This window comes from Idiotropiscis lumnitzeri, chromosome 10 (assembly GCF_059441095.1).
Source record: "Idiotropiscis lumnitzeri isolate Australia: NSW breed Sydney's pygmy pipehorse chromosome 10, RoL_Ilum_1.0, whole genome shotgun sequence".
NCBI lineage: Eukaryota > Metazoa > Chordata > Actinopteri > Syngnathiformes > Syngnathidae > Idiotropiscis > Idiotropiscis lumnitzeri.
The window spans coordinates 16,519,196-16,535,659 of record NC_142400.1 but is presented as its reverse complement, the minus strand read 5'-3'; the positions used below and the strand labels follow the sequence as shown (position 1 = coordinate 16,535,659).

Below are 16,464 nucleotides of genomic sequence, written 5' to 3'. Positions count from 1 at the left end.
TTTCATTTTAAATGATCACATAAAGCTTACAAAGACTAATGTAAACACTGTAACACACTATGCTTGTTGAAAACGGTGAAGAAGAGTAAATTTACTTTGTATTTCACTCGGTACAGCGTCCTTGAGTGTCCTGAAAGGCACTTCCAAATCTAATTCATTATATCATTATTATTATTATTTAAAAAATCCTCTATTTAACACTGGATCTAACACCCTGCCATATTTAATACTGGACAGGTCATACCAAAATTTGGAACAATTACAGGACTGTGTTGACAGCAACAGGATCTTCATTCAATGGAGAAATCCTGATTCACTATTATCCTGCACAGGGCCAGTTGCCGTGACTGGAATATAAGCCACGCGATTTTGGTTCTTATGTAACGTCTCTCGCACAGTGTCATGTATTTTGCTACGTTAAAACTGCATGACTACAGTGATCCATTGTTACATGGTAATGACAAATGGTTTAATGGATTAAATCAGGGCGTTTAAGTAGAATACTACTCGCCAGTGATGATTGGAAACAGTTCCATTACAACTTGGAAATGAGCAGTACATTACATCATCTGTACAGTAAATCAGCGCTATTTCCGAAGATTAAGGTAATTGAAAGCTACATTCTAAATGCTTGTAATTGCGTATAGATGCGACAAGATGGCACCAAAGCAATGTTTTTTTATTTAATTTTTTCACATGGCTCCATGAAGAGACAAATTTGTGAATGGTAAACTATGAATATGGAGGTGTTCAATGATCATAACGAAAGCAGAATTCATCCATCCATCATTTTGTCTACATCATTTTCAGAATCAGAGCTGGAGCTGAGGTAGCCTGACTTAGGGTACAAGTCAGTCACAAGGTGAACGTGCCTGGAAGCAGAAGTTGGACAATTGTTGCACATTGATGATTGGGTAGCTTAAATAACCTAATGGTCAAACGCCAAGTATTCATTTTCTTCAATATGGAAAAGCAATTGATCATTGAGTGTCAAATTTTAAAGGGACATTTTTAATTGGCTCTGAAAACTGATAGATTTCATTCAGCAAGACAAGAAAAAGGGTGTTTTAAGTGTACTATAATTCTTGATCCTCAGGGTATTTTGACAAAATGTCACTAATACACAGGATTTTTTTATTTTATTTTTTTTTTAATTTTTGAAAAAAATAAATAAAAATAAATCCTGCATGTCTCTTACGATTTGTTGTCTTGGTATTTGACATTGATAAGCTTCTTTTCTGCAAATGTCAATGAGAGACATTTACAAAAGACGCTGCTTGGCATTAAGGGCTTGGTAGTGGTTAACGCATACAGACGGCTCCCCTGTATGATGTCACAACACTGCCGTTCAGATGAGGCAACCCTGTGTGGGGGAGTGAGACTCACAGCTGATCTCCGTCGTATACAAGGGCACAGATGTATCCATATACTGTATTACCTAACGAGTAACGCACATTCTCTTTAAAATGACATGTCCATACGATCATGTCAGCATCCGCGTGTAATCACTTAAACAAAAGTAAAGGGTTACATGAGGTCACTATGAGAACCAGTGGATATAAAAGGTATGGCTACACATCCCTGTTCAAATGTTAGTTCTTTTTTGTGATGACAAAGATAAATCATTTAAAAGCTTATTTTCACCTTTAAGATGACAGTTAGTCTGAGCAACTTACTTGGAAACAAAAGAAATCTTTTAGTGTGGAATGTGTACACTGAAAAAAATGGTGTGTTGAATTTACTCAATTTCATTTTGCCCAGTGGGTGCACAAAATGATATCGCCTAGATCCAGATAAAAATGTTTAACTAAATAAATATTCAACTTAAAACAATTATCTGGATTGTGTTATCTTGTGCAAGCATTTGACCAAATAAAATTTGGGTAAATTCAGCAAAAACATTTTTATGTGAGAGAGTTTCAGTAGCTATCATTTGAGAGTTTGCATTTTGCTTTCCTCTCGAAAACAACATACGCACACACACTATTTTGTCTATGGAACGTTCATGCGCAAGTTTTCCCATCCAAAGTCATTCTAACGCACCTTAAAACTATTGGTAACAAATAATTCTTCGGCAACAAGAATCCATAATATAACCTTGGATATAACTTCCTTTATCTCTTGACTGTAAGGATATCAATAATGCACAGGGAACTGAAAGTTGCCCAACATTAGTTGAGTGGTGACACAAAACACAAAGAGATTAAAAAAAACAAGAAAAAAATAAAACCCACTTCATATTTTATTATGAAGAGTCTTGGCTGATGCGTTTCATTTATACAGCATATGATGAATAAAGCCGTTGGAATAAATAATGTTCCTATTTGCAGCTAAATTAAAATTAAAATTCTATGATAGAATAGTTTACTCAACTCCTTCATTCATTCTCTTTTCTTTTTCTATTTTTTTCTCCCATCATTAATCGGAATCCTCTCTGACCTTCATTTTCTTTTGAACGCTTATGTAACTGAACAACAAATTCCCTCTATTCATTCACAGGCATTATGCACACTGAAAGGGCAGTTTTAGAAGCACATAGCAGGAAGGAACCCTGCGGAGATGCACACACACACACTCCAACAGGAAACATTTATTCCAAACCACTGCTGCCCGAAAGGCAAAGCCTTCACGTGATGTTAATAGGTGAATAAACACCAAAAAAAAAAACATTTTGTTGAGCGTTCATAGCAACAACCTAACAGGAAGTGAAGGGGAAATTAAAATGTAATGATGACATGATCCTGTGTCCAACCACGTTAGTGTTGCACACTGTTTATATTTCTAGTCCTGTCATCAATTAGAAAACAGACAAGAAGTATGATTGCATGACTTTGGGGATAAAAAGGAAAAAAATTAATTCCATCAGGTAAATTGTTAAGAAGATATTGAAGGAGCCATCGCAGAGCCCCAAAAGTAATCACGATGGTGCTTGTCTGAACATGGGTTCGGAAAGTCAGAGTGAGTCGGCGGTTTTGTCCGAGTGTCAGCATGTCAGACAGATACTGTCATCTATGTCGGACATGTTTCTTTGTGTTCATTGTGACCCATTTCAGCTTGTCAGCTAGAAAGCACGTCAACGTAGCACCACTGCATTGCTACCTCAGACTGTTCAGACATTTAGGATCACCGTTTGTTTCACTGCTTTTTATTGCTGGTCATTTGGATTGAAAGTCTTTCATGCACACAAACTCCACACTGTTCGTATTTTTGACATTTCCAACTGACAATGAAATTGATTTTTTAAACGAATAAACACTCTAACCCCTTCAGTGTTTGGTGCCTTTTTCTATCCGTGAACACAATGTAAAAGAGAAATTATTAATTAAACACGTATCCCACATCAATCTGTCAATTATTTTGACAGAAAGCAGTGCAGGAAACTTCAGTACTTAAAATAAGGTTGCAGAGATCATTATCTATCCATCCATCCATTATCTGAACCGCTTCTCCTCAGGAGGGGGCTGGAGCCCATCCCAGTTATCTTCGGGCAGTAGGCAGGGGACACCCGGAACTGGTCGCCACCCAATCGCAGGGCTCACATAGACAAACAATCATCCACGTTCACACTCACGCCTAGGGGCAATTCAGAGCATCCACCATCATCCTGCCCTGCATGTTTCTGAACTGTGGGAGGAAACCGGAGTACCCGGAGAAAAACCACGCAGGCACAGGGTGAAGACGCAAACTCCGCACAGGAAGGCCGCAGCCGGAATCGAACTCCGCACCTCAACACTGTGAGGCCATCGTCCTAACCAGTCATCGACAGTGCTGCCAAAGACCATTAATTGGGTACAATTGAGTAAAAATATACAATATCGTATTATTGAAAATTTTAAATTCGCTACGAGAAGGTTCTTGGTCTACTGTACTGGATGCAGTGTAAGAAAGGCGGCTTCTTCCAAACCAAGTCACTCAACGGTCATGAGTGAATTAGCAAAAGATGTACTGTATGACTAAGAGTATGCAGTGTTATATCATAGCATGACTCATAAAGCATGCGCCGTGATGAGCCCATTCATTTATTTATTCACAGGCATTACCACGGGCCTTCAAGTATCAGCTGATACGCTGTTCACATTTTTGTGAGCCTCTGTAATTTGCATGCCTCTGTCATGCTACTGTTTAAGCCGTCTGCTTTTTACTGAAACTGAATTTTCTTTCTGTAAATTACTCTCATACAGATATTACAATGGATACACTCACACAATCAGATATATCCAATAAACAATATAAGTTAACAATATGTTAATTACCGTAATTATAGTTTGACATTTGTAAGCTCTATCTTTAACAGTTATTGCTGAGTCGATGCATGCGTTTTCTACTCAAGAAGTTATCCCAGCTGACTTTGAGCGAAAGGTAGAGTACACCTGGGACTGGCCGCCAGTCAAGCACATGGGTGATGAACAGACGAGGAACCAATTTAACTAAATCAACACCCTCACTCACTTAGTGGGAATCGATTGCATGCTGGCTGAACAGTTTCCTCTGATGCCGTTGGCATACGGCAGCATTTCCGCATGCAGTCCCAATGAAAATAAAGTCTCGAATTATGAAGCCTTCACCTCGTGCACTCGTGGCTTCATAGTGCGGCTGTTGTCCCGAGCACCCGTGAGGCCTGCACTGAAAGCCTACGCACTTTATCGCCAGCGTCATTCAGTCTTTCATAACTAAAGTAAAGGTCAGTCATCATTCTTTTGTAAAGATTGATGTGAAGGGGCCAGACTTCTCCACGCCCTCAACCATGATGGGGATAATATAGACGTCAACTCACCTCTTTGGCACTTTTGATCTTGTCCAAGAAAGTCCGTAATTCCCTGGTCTCTGTGTACAAAGCCCGACATACTGCCTGGTAGTGACTCGGGGCATCCGACTGACTGGGTAGATGATCCATACATAGCTACAAGAAAAAGAGTAAAAAAAACGGTATTTTAAAAAAAATAATTCACACTCCAAAGATAATAAATACAGCAGCTAAATGTACGTACAGTACCTTGAGGATACCTCTGTAGCCTTGAACACTAGAAATATTGTCGGGGTCGTCATCCACCTCATCTTCTTCCTCAGTTGCCTCGTAGCCTTCATCAGGGCAGACGTCCCTTTCGGCCTCCGCTATGTTTGTCATCATGTCAATAAGCTGCTCCAGTGGAGGACTGAGCTCCCTTTCTTCATTCTCTTTCAGTCCATAGTCCAAAGCCTTGTAGATCATGATGCCCAGGGACTCGATCACCTGTACGTGCGCAGAGAACACAACAAATTTAGACGCCCAACAGTCGTTGCACACCGATAATGATAGTTGCCCTCAAAATGCTCTATCTAGTTAATTAAATTCTTTATTTTGCTATAATCGCCCCCCCCATAAAAATCAAGGAATAGGGCATATCATGAAAATTGCTTATTAAAAAAAAGAAAGTTTTTTTTTTTGTTTTGTTTTTTAAAGAAACCCCAACATTCTTCCAGGCTCTACTAATTCACGTCACATGCACATATCGTCCAAAGGGCCACTGAACTTCTTTGTTACATTACAAATAGTTAAACAGTATTATGTATTATGCATTACTGCAGGCATATAATTTCAGAACCATTATTCCTTATTTCACTGTGTTTTTTTTATTTACTCCAAGAACTCTGCATAAAGTCATTCTCAACAATGGAGATGTGTCAGATTTCAATTAATGATATTCCATGCACAAAACGAAGGAAATCTTATTAGAAAAAGACTCAAGAAATATTACGTTACAAGGGTAAATAAGTGAATGGAGAGTAGACAGAAAGCTAAATGTTTGCGTGCTGTATATAGATAAAAACTGATCTTTAGAGTCATTAAATGCCATTTTATCAATATCTTTTTTGTGTCCACTCACAATTTGTACTTGAAACACCGGAATCTGGAATTAGAGAGTCATGCTCGATAAAGGCAGCAATCCCAAGGCCCAGACAAAAGACTTAAGTGAGAAATCACACAGGGAATTAATCTGCTTGCCTGACCACTGAGAAAAGAGAAAGAACTGGTATAAACAGTGATCAAAAAGAGTGGGAGCAAAAGTGGAACCGAATGAACCCAAAGCAAGGACCAATGGAAATTACAAATCACACCCTCAACTCATCTCACTTTCTTATTCGTTCTACGATATTACAATTAATTTTTGAGCGATTGTTTATTGGTTTTACTATATCTGTAATGCCCTCGCTTGCGCACAACAAAAGCCACTTCAGACTTTTCAGACATTTATTAGAAGCCAGGAGAATAGTAAAACACGCACCGTAATTTATCGAGCATCATACGCACGCCGATATAATATGCTCTCCCCCTAAAACCATTCTTTAATAGCTGTTATTCTTATGTATTCATTTATGATGAGTATTATTTATGATGCAGTCCCGCAATTTGCTGCTATCCATGCTCAAAAATTGAGATATCCGTTGCATAGTAGTTGATGCATTAGAATTTCTCATGTGCAGACATATTTTTTGTGTAAAGAGAAATTCTCTTGCTAAAGGTTTCAGCTGTAACACATCTGAGATGGGAGGTCCAAGTCGTCAGCGTATTCATGACCATGGCTAGAACATGCTTTGCTATTGCTATGGCTTACCTCATGAATATGTTTGTGCATTAACGATCCAATCCAACCTATCAGCATATGTTTTTTGCTGATTGTTAATTTTGATATTTGACATCTGATTAATCCAATTGAAAGCATTCTTTACTAATATTGAAAACATAATCGGTAAAGGCTAATTAATCCACGGGCACTGTAATTGTAATTTAAATGAATGATAGAAAACGAACTAAAAGCCACTTGCACTTTTTTCATGAGCGCATTTTTTTTCTTTGCACTATTTTGCATGACGCCTAACATTTAATTCTGATTTGAGATTTGCACAATAAAAGTTATCCAAATTTGTTTTATTGCTATTTATTTGATCAATTTAGCACCTCTAATGAAGTGTATACACTTGAAAATGATTCATTTGTCTGATTATCATTCATTATAAATATGTTTCCCCTTAATTCCATATCATAATATATCCTGTTACTATGAACAAACACAATTTATACTATGGTAAGAATTTTGGGCCACACGGCACAGCCCTACATTAAAGATCAAATTGGATTGAAAGTATAACTTACGATCGAAAGACCTATTATTATCTCTATCTATAAAAGAATATACCTCCAAAACTAGATCAACATGCTGTAAGGGAGGGAATGATCTGCAAACATCCGGACAGCAGCAAAAGCAGATGATTTTTTCACTTCTCATGCGTATGAGAAGTACAGACCTTTCATTGTGGCACTCTTTCATTCGGACATAAAATTATGGTTCATTCTCACAGGGGTCATAGGTGTGCCTATCCCTGACTTTTGGGTGGGAGGTGGAGAACACCCGGAACCGGTTGCCAGCCAATCACTGGGCACTCATCTGATCAGTTCTCCTTAAAAGAAAAATCCTTTAGATTCCAAATGTTATTTTTTAATTACACTGTCCTAAAAATGCATCTGAAATAAATATTTAAGTTTTATTCTAATACAAAATAATGAAGTCATGTATTTCTGACAAATAACTGCAAACTGTGACTGTAATTTCAAGGCTTCTGAACATGACGACGACCCAACCAAGCATATCACACCGCATTTAAAAATCTCAGTGAGTGCTTCTCAGACTTCCAACCAGCCAAGCGGAATAATGTGGTGAAAAAGCGACGGGAAAAAAAAAAAAGAAAACTGGGTGAAGGATGAAGCTGTGCAACCAAAAGAGATTTGCAGCAGCTGCTGCTGTTGCCGTCATTATCACAAGCAACAGTAACATCAGATGGACTGAAACATGATTGTCGCTACGAGAAAGCAAAGTGAAAAGGCTGAGATTTGGCCTTTTATTATTTTTCTTGACTGCTTCTGTCCTGCGAAGGCTCCACAGCCTCCTCTCAACTGTTCATTTCAGCAATCGCGATTGTGGATTTAATTCAAAACAGATCTGCCTATTACTTTAACATAAATCATCAAAGCGTCACAAGATAGCGTTACCAGCATCACATTAAGAATACACTGTCAATGCTACTCCAGGAAATACAATATAATACAACTTTATTTGTGTTGAACAGTCAGAATGACCCAAAGAGATATTCTGTACAAACTTGAAACCAAACCAAGTGATTAAAGATCGTAATAATATTCTGCTGATGCAAAACACAGACATCAGTTAGAAACTGGAAATTCACTTAGTGATGCATTTATTGCCATTCTTAAAAACATGGAAGAAAAAAATTTGTTGATTGAAAACTAATTGGAATCAATGAAGCCAACCAACAAGATTTAAAGGATGTTAAAAACTAGGTTGGCATTTAAAATGTTTTTTTTTTGTTTTGTTTTGAGTAGTGACGACAGGAATTAGATCAGCAGCAGTGCAACTTTATGAAAAGACAAAAGCCATGTCAGTGAACATTTCATGTCCATGTTGTAATTTGTACAGCGTAACCTCCAAATTCACATCGCAAAGATTGCCTTTGAGGGAAATTGACTAAAGTCTTAACAGCTACTAAAATTTGACAGTTGAAATGTGATTGTGGATGACGTACTAGATCTCAACTCAATTAACTTCACTTGTTTATTTGTTTCTTTGTCTTTTCTCCTGATACTCAGGTTTCCTGCCACATCACAACATATCAAACACGAAATTGCCGTAGGTCAGGTGTGAATGTGAGTAATAATGTTTATTGATATGTGCCCGGACATTGACTGCCAACCAGTTGAAGGTGGGCCGTGTTCCCCAAAACTAATGAGGAGAGGAGTATAGAACATTGATTGATCCATGGTTGGCAAATCTAAATGCTTCTTGATTACATTACACTTTAATCTGTTACACTGGTAGAAATAAAATTCTCGCAAGCAAATCATAGGCTGGGTGCCAAAAAGGGATGACAACAAATTCTATTGACTTGTTTGCGTAGAACATTTCTCGACAGATTCTTTATCATGAGACGGAAAGAAAAGTCATTTCCCCAGGCGGAGAAAAAGTAGGTTCGTTTTTTTTCCGACCTTCATTTTCTTTGGCAAATAACTGCCTTGACCTTAAGGGGGAGTCCAGTAAATTCTTTGCAATTAACGTTTCATACGCCTTCACTAATCGAAACATGGCATTCTGATTGAGATTATGTTTGTGGAATAGGAATTAAGCAGCAAAATCCACTTGTTTTTAGCCATTTGAGGGGGTGGCCATTTTGTCTCCTCTGTGGACTGTAAATGACAACACAGTTGTTCAGTTGTTTGTATCTCAGGTTGTAGTTGTAAATCTCACATTGATTTCACAGGTGACAAATGTTGAAGCCAAATATCTGCACTAAATTCTGAGTTGTTCTGTAATTTGTTCAGGTCAGATAGCGCAAACCAATTTCACTTTTTCCTCGACGCAGAAACCATTAAGGAGGTATGATTGCCACATGTGAAAGTTTAATGGAACTCTTCTCAATTCCACAGCTGAGATTTCAAGGGACAACAGAAGAGACATGAGATATTAAGCGCAATGGGGAAAAAAAACCCATAATTCTCAATTATTACATTTGATCAAATGACCACTCAAGGTGCAGCGAAAAGGGCAACAACAGACATGAGGAAATTCTCCATATAAGCGAACGGGAAAGTGAGCATAAGTAAAAAGTGGGATTGACCAACAATTTCAAGGACAATTTGTGGAATTGCCTCCAAGACAAAATGAAGATCATCATCTGAGAGTCATTACATCAAGGATTCACATTCTTTGAGGTTATATGGACATAAAGTGTTGTTTTTCGAACTTGGAGTTTTTGTGTGTATAATGGAAATATAAAATAGAGCAACTTGAAAGTGATCCCGCGTCATGAAAAGGAGTGTGAAAAGTATTGTCTTGAAATAAACATAATCTGATTGTTTATTTGTACAGTTTGTATAGGCACAACAAAAAAGTCTGATTTAACAACCATTTCTGACTGCAAAAAATGCGCACAAACACACTGATGTGTAAACGGATCTACTAAACGGGTGCACCCATGATTGTGTGTGCAAATGGTGCACAATTGTGGGCGATTAATATGCAAATTAGGGCTCACAAAAGTTCATCGTTACCTTTGGAGATTAATTAAACTGGTATAAAGCATACGTTTTTTTAACTCGGTTAAGTCAGTTTTATTTAGTTCCTGTGGCAGCTGACCTCTGCTCACTTTACAGCCAAACTTCAAGGAGAGTCACTGGCACAACGTCAGACAAAGATGTACGTTCACTTTAAAAAATTGCTTGATGGCACACTGGAGAAATCCAAAATAATTTGTGCACATTGCAAAACCAAATTCAAATACCATATTAGTTGTACGTCTTTGGCGTATCGTCTCAGAGCAAAACACTCTGCTCATGTTACCTTCAGGGGCCTCCAAATCAACGTTGGTGGAGTTTGGTGGTGGTGGACAAAACTTAACCTATAAGCGAGAAGTTTTGAGAATTGTTTCTATTAGAGGAATACAAGGAAAATCCCTGTAAAGGTTTCTTAGTTCTGATTGTTTTGTTCAGCAAAAGAAAGGGATTTTTACAAGTTTTACAATTTTACAAGCAAAGAATTGTACTGAAGTGTTAAAGAAAGCCAGCAGACTGCATTGACTATGGGCTCATCTCATTCCACTAATTGGACGTTCCGAGGTCCTAGAAATTCCATCGAGAAGGGAGGAGCTAGAAATGTTTTGGAGGAATCAGACGATGTAGCCTTGGTGTCGTCATTTGATATATTGGCCTGTTCCAGATGACGTCCCGTCATTAATGCGTTTCACAAATACTCGTGTCAGAATTGTTCTTACCACCACTTTTATGCTTTATCTTTCAAGTGGCATTAAATTCAAGTCAAATATCAACACCGTTAGGCTTCACAACTTTGCAGAGGCTTTGGCGTGCATATTACCTTTGCTTGGTTGCCATGACATCAGGAATCTATTATTTTATCTAGGTGTATACATTAGCATATAAACTTGCATGGTTATGGTTGTCAGTTAAATCTGGGTGAAATCATTTATTTTGAGAATATTTAGTTAACAATTACTTCTGGTTTGGGTCACGTATGCCAGAGAGAGACAGAGAGAGATCGCTGTAGAGATGGACAAGAGCGTTTTGTCATGTGATGAACTTTTATTATCTTCAGTTTATCTACTACTGGGTTACAAGGCACACATGGTATGTTATATATTATTATTTATTTCTTGAATGTTTGAGTCAAAGAGAAGATTGTAAATATTGATTGTAAATAGTATGAAAAATCTAATTATTTTAGAGTTCACTGGACTAGCAGTGGTTCTTCACCAAAGTAGATACACTGTTTGTGCTGTGCATGAGTGTGATGTACTAAGTAGTAGTAGCAGTAGAAGAAAAAGAGATGTCATCTGTTGCTCCTCAAACCACAGAAATTCCATCCTATATGTTCTTTGGTGAAAAGCACCAAACCTACCTAAAGCATCGCCATCACTCTTACATGTGTTGCAATGACTACACACAATCCCCACTTCTTAAAGTGAATGCCATTATCAAAAGTTAACATTGTTATCCTACGCTAATCTGTAAATCCAATCAAAACCTGCTCTGATTACTTGGTCTACAACCACCACTGGCTAATTTGACCATAACCCCACATAGAGAAAAAAAAAAGATAAAAATCTGCCAAATTACACAGAGTGGCACATGACAGCAGAAAACACAAACACCATCTTGACAAGTTATTATTAGAACATGATAAGAAGCTAATTATGGTAACACCATTTGATAATTCTAATCTGCCAGCACTGCAACTCTGCTTATATTTTGGCTTCCATGATAGTGCTGCGGCAGCACTGCTGCGGCAGTCGCTTAAAACTAGCAGATTGGCGCTACAAAGGAGTAAAATCCAGGTCTAGAAAGTTAAAAAAAAACGGCAACAGTTTGGCTCAGCTTCAGAAAAGATGTGAACTGCGATTGGTCATTACCTGAGCCCTGAGCAACTGTGATGTTATTTTCAGTCGGAAGGAGAGACGACCTGAGATGGCTAAAAATGGGTCGTTGTCATTATTCTCAGATTAGCCTAAATATTTACCTCGTCACAAATATCGCAAACTGAAAAGAACTCAATACAGTGTAAAAGGGAACAAAAATGTTACACCCAATTTGGGTTTGTACCGCAAATCCCAAAAATGTACACATATCGTTTGCATATTTTTTGTGGAATTATGCTCCCAAAACTACCAACAAAGTGAAATTAAAACAGTAGCTCTTGCCCTTGCCCTCAGAGCTTGCATGGTGCTTTATTTTTTATTTATTTTATAGAAACTCAAGCAAAATAAATCTTAGTGGATATTTTGTAAATGCGTTCCTTTTGATCTTGGCTGTATAGGAGTAGTCTGAAACTAAAATCCATTTGTGTCACATTTTAACTACCATTTTGATCAAGAATAAGGTTTAAAAGGATGGGCAGCCTGGATCAGAGGTCGAGAAGCTCGCCCAGTAACCAGAGGGTCCACTGTTGGATTCCCACTCTCTCCTAGTCATGTGTCATTGTGTCTTTGGGTAAGAAACATTGCGGTAGGGCTGGGTGTGAATGTTTGGTGTTGAACGGAGGGAACGTACGCTTCTGTCAACCTGCAGTTGTGGCTGCAGATGCATTTAACCACCACCAAAGTGTGAATGTGAGAGTAAATTAATAATTTATCCGTTGTGAGCATTTGGCGTATGATACAGAAAAGCGCTGCAATATAAATGTATTAAGGTTGATATTAAAAGAGGTAAGACCTGCCAGTAACTAACTACTATGCTTAAAATGACCGGAAAATAAATAGTAGTTCAGAAAACAGCTAATATTTTCAATAATTAAAACAGTTACTCACCTTTATCTGCGTGCTGGGGTTGTATTTAACTGTAGGATAAAAAGAAAACGTGTCACGTTAAGAAGTCGATAATTCAACTTTCAATTAAACTTAAAAGAAATATATACAGTATTTTGATTAATATACGGTCCGGTTGGTGGAAAATGTGTCCTTTTGTGTAACTTTATAAAAAAAAAAAAAATGTAAAAAACATACTACGGCAGGTAAAAACATTACTAATGCATCTGACAAGAGTGTTGTGTAGTTGTTGTTGCATCACAACAATTTTACCTTTAGTTTTAAAAACTTGGTCTGTGTATGTTCAGTTAAGTGTGTAAATAGTATCTTTGTTTGGCTTTTAAAGCTACAGGACATTTAGTCCTCTAATGACACAGCAATGGAAAAGTCATTAAAAAAAACATCTCAACAAAGTTGATCATAGTTATTTTCTTGCAAATTATTTTCAAATAATTTATTTGACTCAGTTTAATTTCAGAAACATGAGATATGTGTTGCATACATTTTGAGAATTGTTTCTAAGAAAATGTCTTAAATGACTCTGTTTAGATCCTATTCAAGGATCAAAGAAATCTATTAGAACAGTCATTACATTAAAATATACTTCATATTTGGTGATTTTACATTAATTACAATCTGTCACAAGCTTCTCAAAAAATTGTATAAAAATGTGATGAATTGTAATTAATTACGGAACTCTTTTGTGATTAGTTTAAAAAAAATAATCGCTTGACATTACTAGTATTTATCCATTTATTTTACCCCCAACTCTTTGAGGGGTTTGTGTACGATTTGGTTAAGTGATGACACAATCCTCCTCATAGGTATTTTTACAATACTAAATTCCAAATTGTACTATAAATATTACCTATATTGTCTCCATAGTGTGTAAAGTGTGTGTAGAATTTACTCCACCACTTAAATTTACAGAACAGGACATGTTTGTCAGACCCCCTGCAATCTCAGCCCTCCCAACTGAACCTGCTACACCCCCCCTTCACCATCCTCTGTAAAACTGTTCAGAATCAAATGAAAAACCTAAATATTTTTCCCGCAGCATTTCCAAGGCTGTTACATACACAAGTAACTTAACAATAGACTACAACAAATGGTCTTTCTTTATCGGCATCAGAACCACAGGAGCTCTGATAAATAAATGTTTAATAGTTTATCCTATCTTTTAGCTGACTCTCCATTTCTCAATTGATATTCACAAAGTTTTGTTGAGGGCTAGCACATGGAAGATAAGTTGAAATACATTTAAACATTTTCTTTGCTACGGCTGTCAGACAATCTTCATTTTAGCATAGGCTATACAGGGGCGTTGGTTCATTTTGGTGCTGATCTGAATCAAAAGATCTCCAACTTAACCAGTGCAAATATGACTTTACACATTTACCCAGCATTTCAAATGCAAGTGCCATTGCAGAGCTCTTTCAATATGTGCAACAGAGAATATGACTTGACTGTCAAAGATTAATTTCACAATACATCGATTACTGTGGTAGTAGTCTGGAGGAGTGTCAAACTGCATTGCATCACAGATTGGGTTGAAAGAGTACGACTTTCTTGCCATTTAACTAGTAAACCATTTTGTTAACTTCGACCAGTGTGATGAAAATATGAACATTATTAAACAGGTATCAACTGTGTATGTCTTTTTGAAATAGAGATTGTGTATTGGAGTGCTCGTCAATGTACATGCTTGGGCCTGTGTGATGTGTTTGTGTGCCTGTGCGTGTTTTTACTGTTAGCAGTGGTAGTGGGTATAGTCAGACAGAAAAAGAGTCATCTGCACTGTGCAGGCCCTTTACAAACAGTTTGTAAATTCAATGAATAACAGTACCAGTAAATGTCAGACTTGCAGTATGACCATGTAATATGACTGTAATAAACTTGTCTGCACTTTTTGTGACACTTTAGTTTGGTGATGATATGCCATAAATTCCCGTATCTGCAGCCTAATACAGCTAATTATAAATATAGACTGATTAGCAGGGGCATGTTGTGACTGCGCATTAACCGAATCTCACCATGAATGAGGTACTTGGGAGAGGGTGTGTAACTTGTACTCCATGAAAACACCTTGCCCTGAATCTGATCAGCAACCAGACATCCAGCATAATCACATGCTTTGTCCGCTTAAAGCCTATTGAGCAATGAACATTGTGATCTGATATGAAGCGGCAGAACAGGGTGAGAGGATGAGAAATCCTCATGATCCTTAACACGTGACATTAGCGCAAAGGATATTGTGAAAAAAATAAACAGTGGAAATTCAAAGAACACTTTGTAGTTATTTTGAAAAAAAAAAGACCACCACGGGATTGGGGGGAGGGGGAGTGCTCCTTTGTCAATGGTCATGCTGATTTAAGCATGACACTTCAAGTTAATAGCATGTCTGTATATGTAGATGTAAATAAAATGCGTGCTATTTACTCACAGATGTCACTTGGTATCATGATACCCCAAATGCACGATAAGTTACCATAAGGCGATCAAATATTTACGGTGATTAAACCATGCCTATATACGTACGTCCACTAAGTTAAAGTAAAATGTTTACCTTCACAGCTTTGTTTGTGCAATCGCACCGATCCGTCCTTAGCAATGTGAACATCTCCTGGTCCTGATATTCTCGCCGAAGCCACTGCCGAGGTGGAGCATCTCCTTCTCCGCTGTTCTTTCATCAGCGTCACACAGCACTGGTAACACACGGCCCAAGCCTGCTCTTCGTTGATGGGCTGGCTGTAAAGCCCGAGGATCTCCTCTAAAGACAGATCATCCGCACGCGCGTCCTCCGTGGAAGTCATCGTGGCGTGGTGCTGATGCTCATCGAGCTGCCTCGCAGCATCCGTCAGTCCTCCTTGCAGCCCGCCTCCATGCTCGGCCATCCTTTCATTCTCTCAGCGCTGGATGGAGGAGGCCCGGTGGCGAGAGCAGGCCAGGCCGATGGACGTGAGCTAACCTGGAGGAGGCATTGACGCTTCCTCACATCCTCCTTGTGGCTCACCGGCAGCAATCTGGATGCGCTGATAGCTTTTCTTCTATTTGCCCGCCCAAGTCTCTGATACAGATAGTCACAAGACGATGCGTGGCTGAAGCCTCCCACCTCACTTTGCTCAGTGTGAGCAGCTGTGCATGTGTTACTTAAATCACTGAGTGGAAAGCTCATTCAATATCACGTGATCTCCGTCTCCCACCCCCACCCTTGCGGTCTTTTTTTAAATTATTTAATTGTTAAAAGTAATCAACAAAATAGTCCAACATTTAAACTGCTATATTGCATTGTTTCCCAGACCATTATTGAGCAATGTACACATTTTCGAGGAGAAAAATCGCAAAGCACACTTGCAAAACAAAAATGTCACCATTTGAAATAATGATGAGCGTATTTCAATGTACTTACTAATGTACTTCATGTAAAATCGGTGCTTGTTTGAACACAAAGCTATTATTCAAAATGACAACAGGTTAATACCAGGTTAACTGTACCTTCTGCCATCTAGTGGAAGAGATTTCATTGTTTCACATCATTGGCATAGATCAGGGGTAAGGAACTCTGGTTCCTCAAGAGCTATATCCTGCCTGTTTTAGATCTCT

At 38.1% G+C, this 16,464-nt stretch overlaps 1 protein-coding gene across 1 annotated transcript in view; it reads right to left on the bottom strand.

The window, feature by feature from the left end:
• Nucleotides 1-16,007, bottom strand: part of LOC148329521 (protein spire homolog 1-like) — a 30,235-nt gene extending 14,228 nt beyond the window's left edge. The window contains exons 1-4 of the mRNA XM_088306890.1: nucleotides 15,428-16,007; nucleotides 12,865-12,893; nucleotides 4,994-5,230; nucleotides 4,775-4,900 (exon numbers count right to left, since the gene is read on the bottom strand). Coding sequence (XP_088163016.1) covers nucleotides 4,775-4,900; nucleotides 4,994-5,230; nucleotides 12,865-12,893; nucleotides 15,428-15,755 — 720 coding nt within the window. The 5' untranslated portion in view covers nucleotides 15,756-16,007. The remainder of the gene's footprint in view (nucleotides 1-4,774; nucleotides 4,901-4,993; nucleotides 5,231-12,864; nucleotides 12,894-15,427) is intronic.
• Between the last annotated feature and the right edge of the window lie 457 nt (nucleotides 16,008-16,464).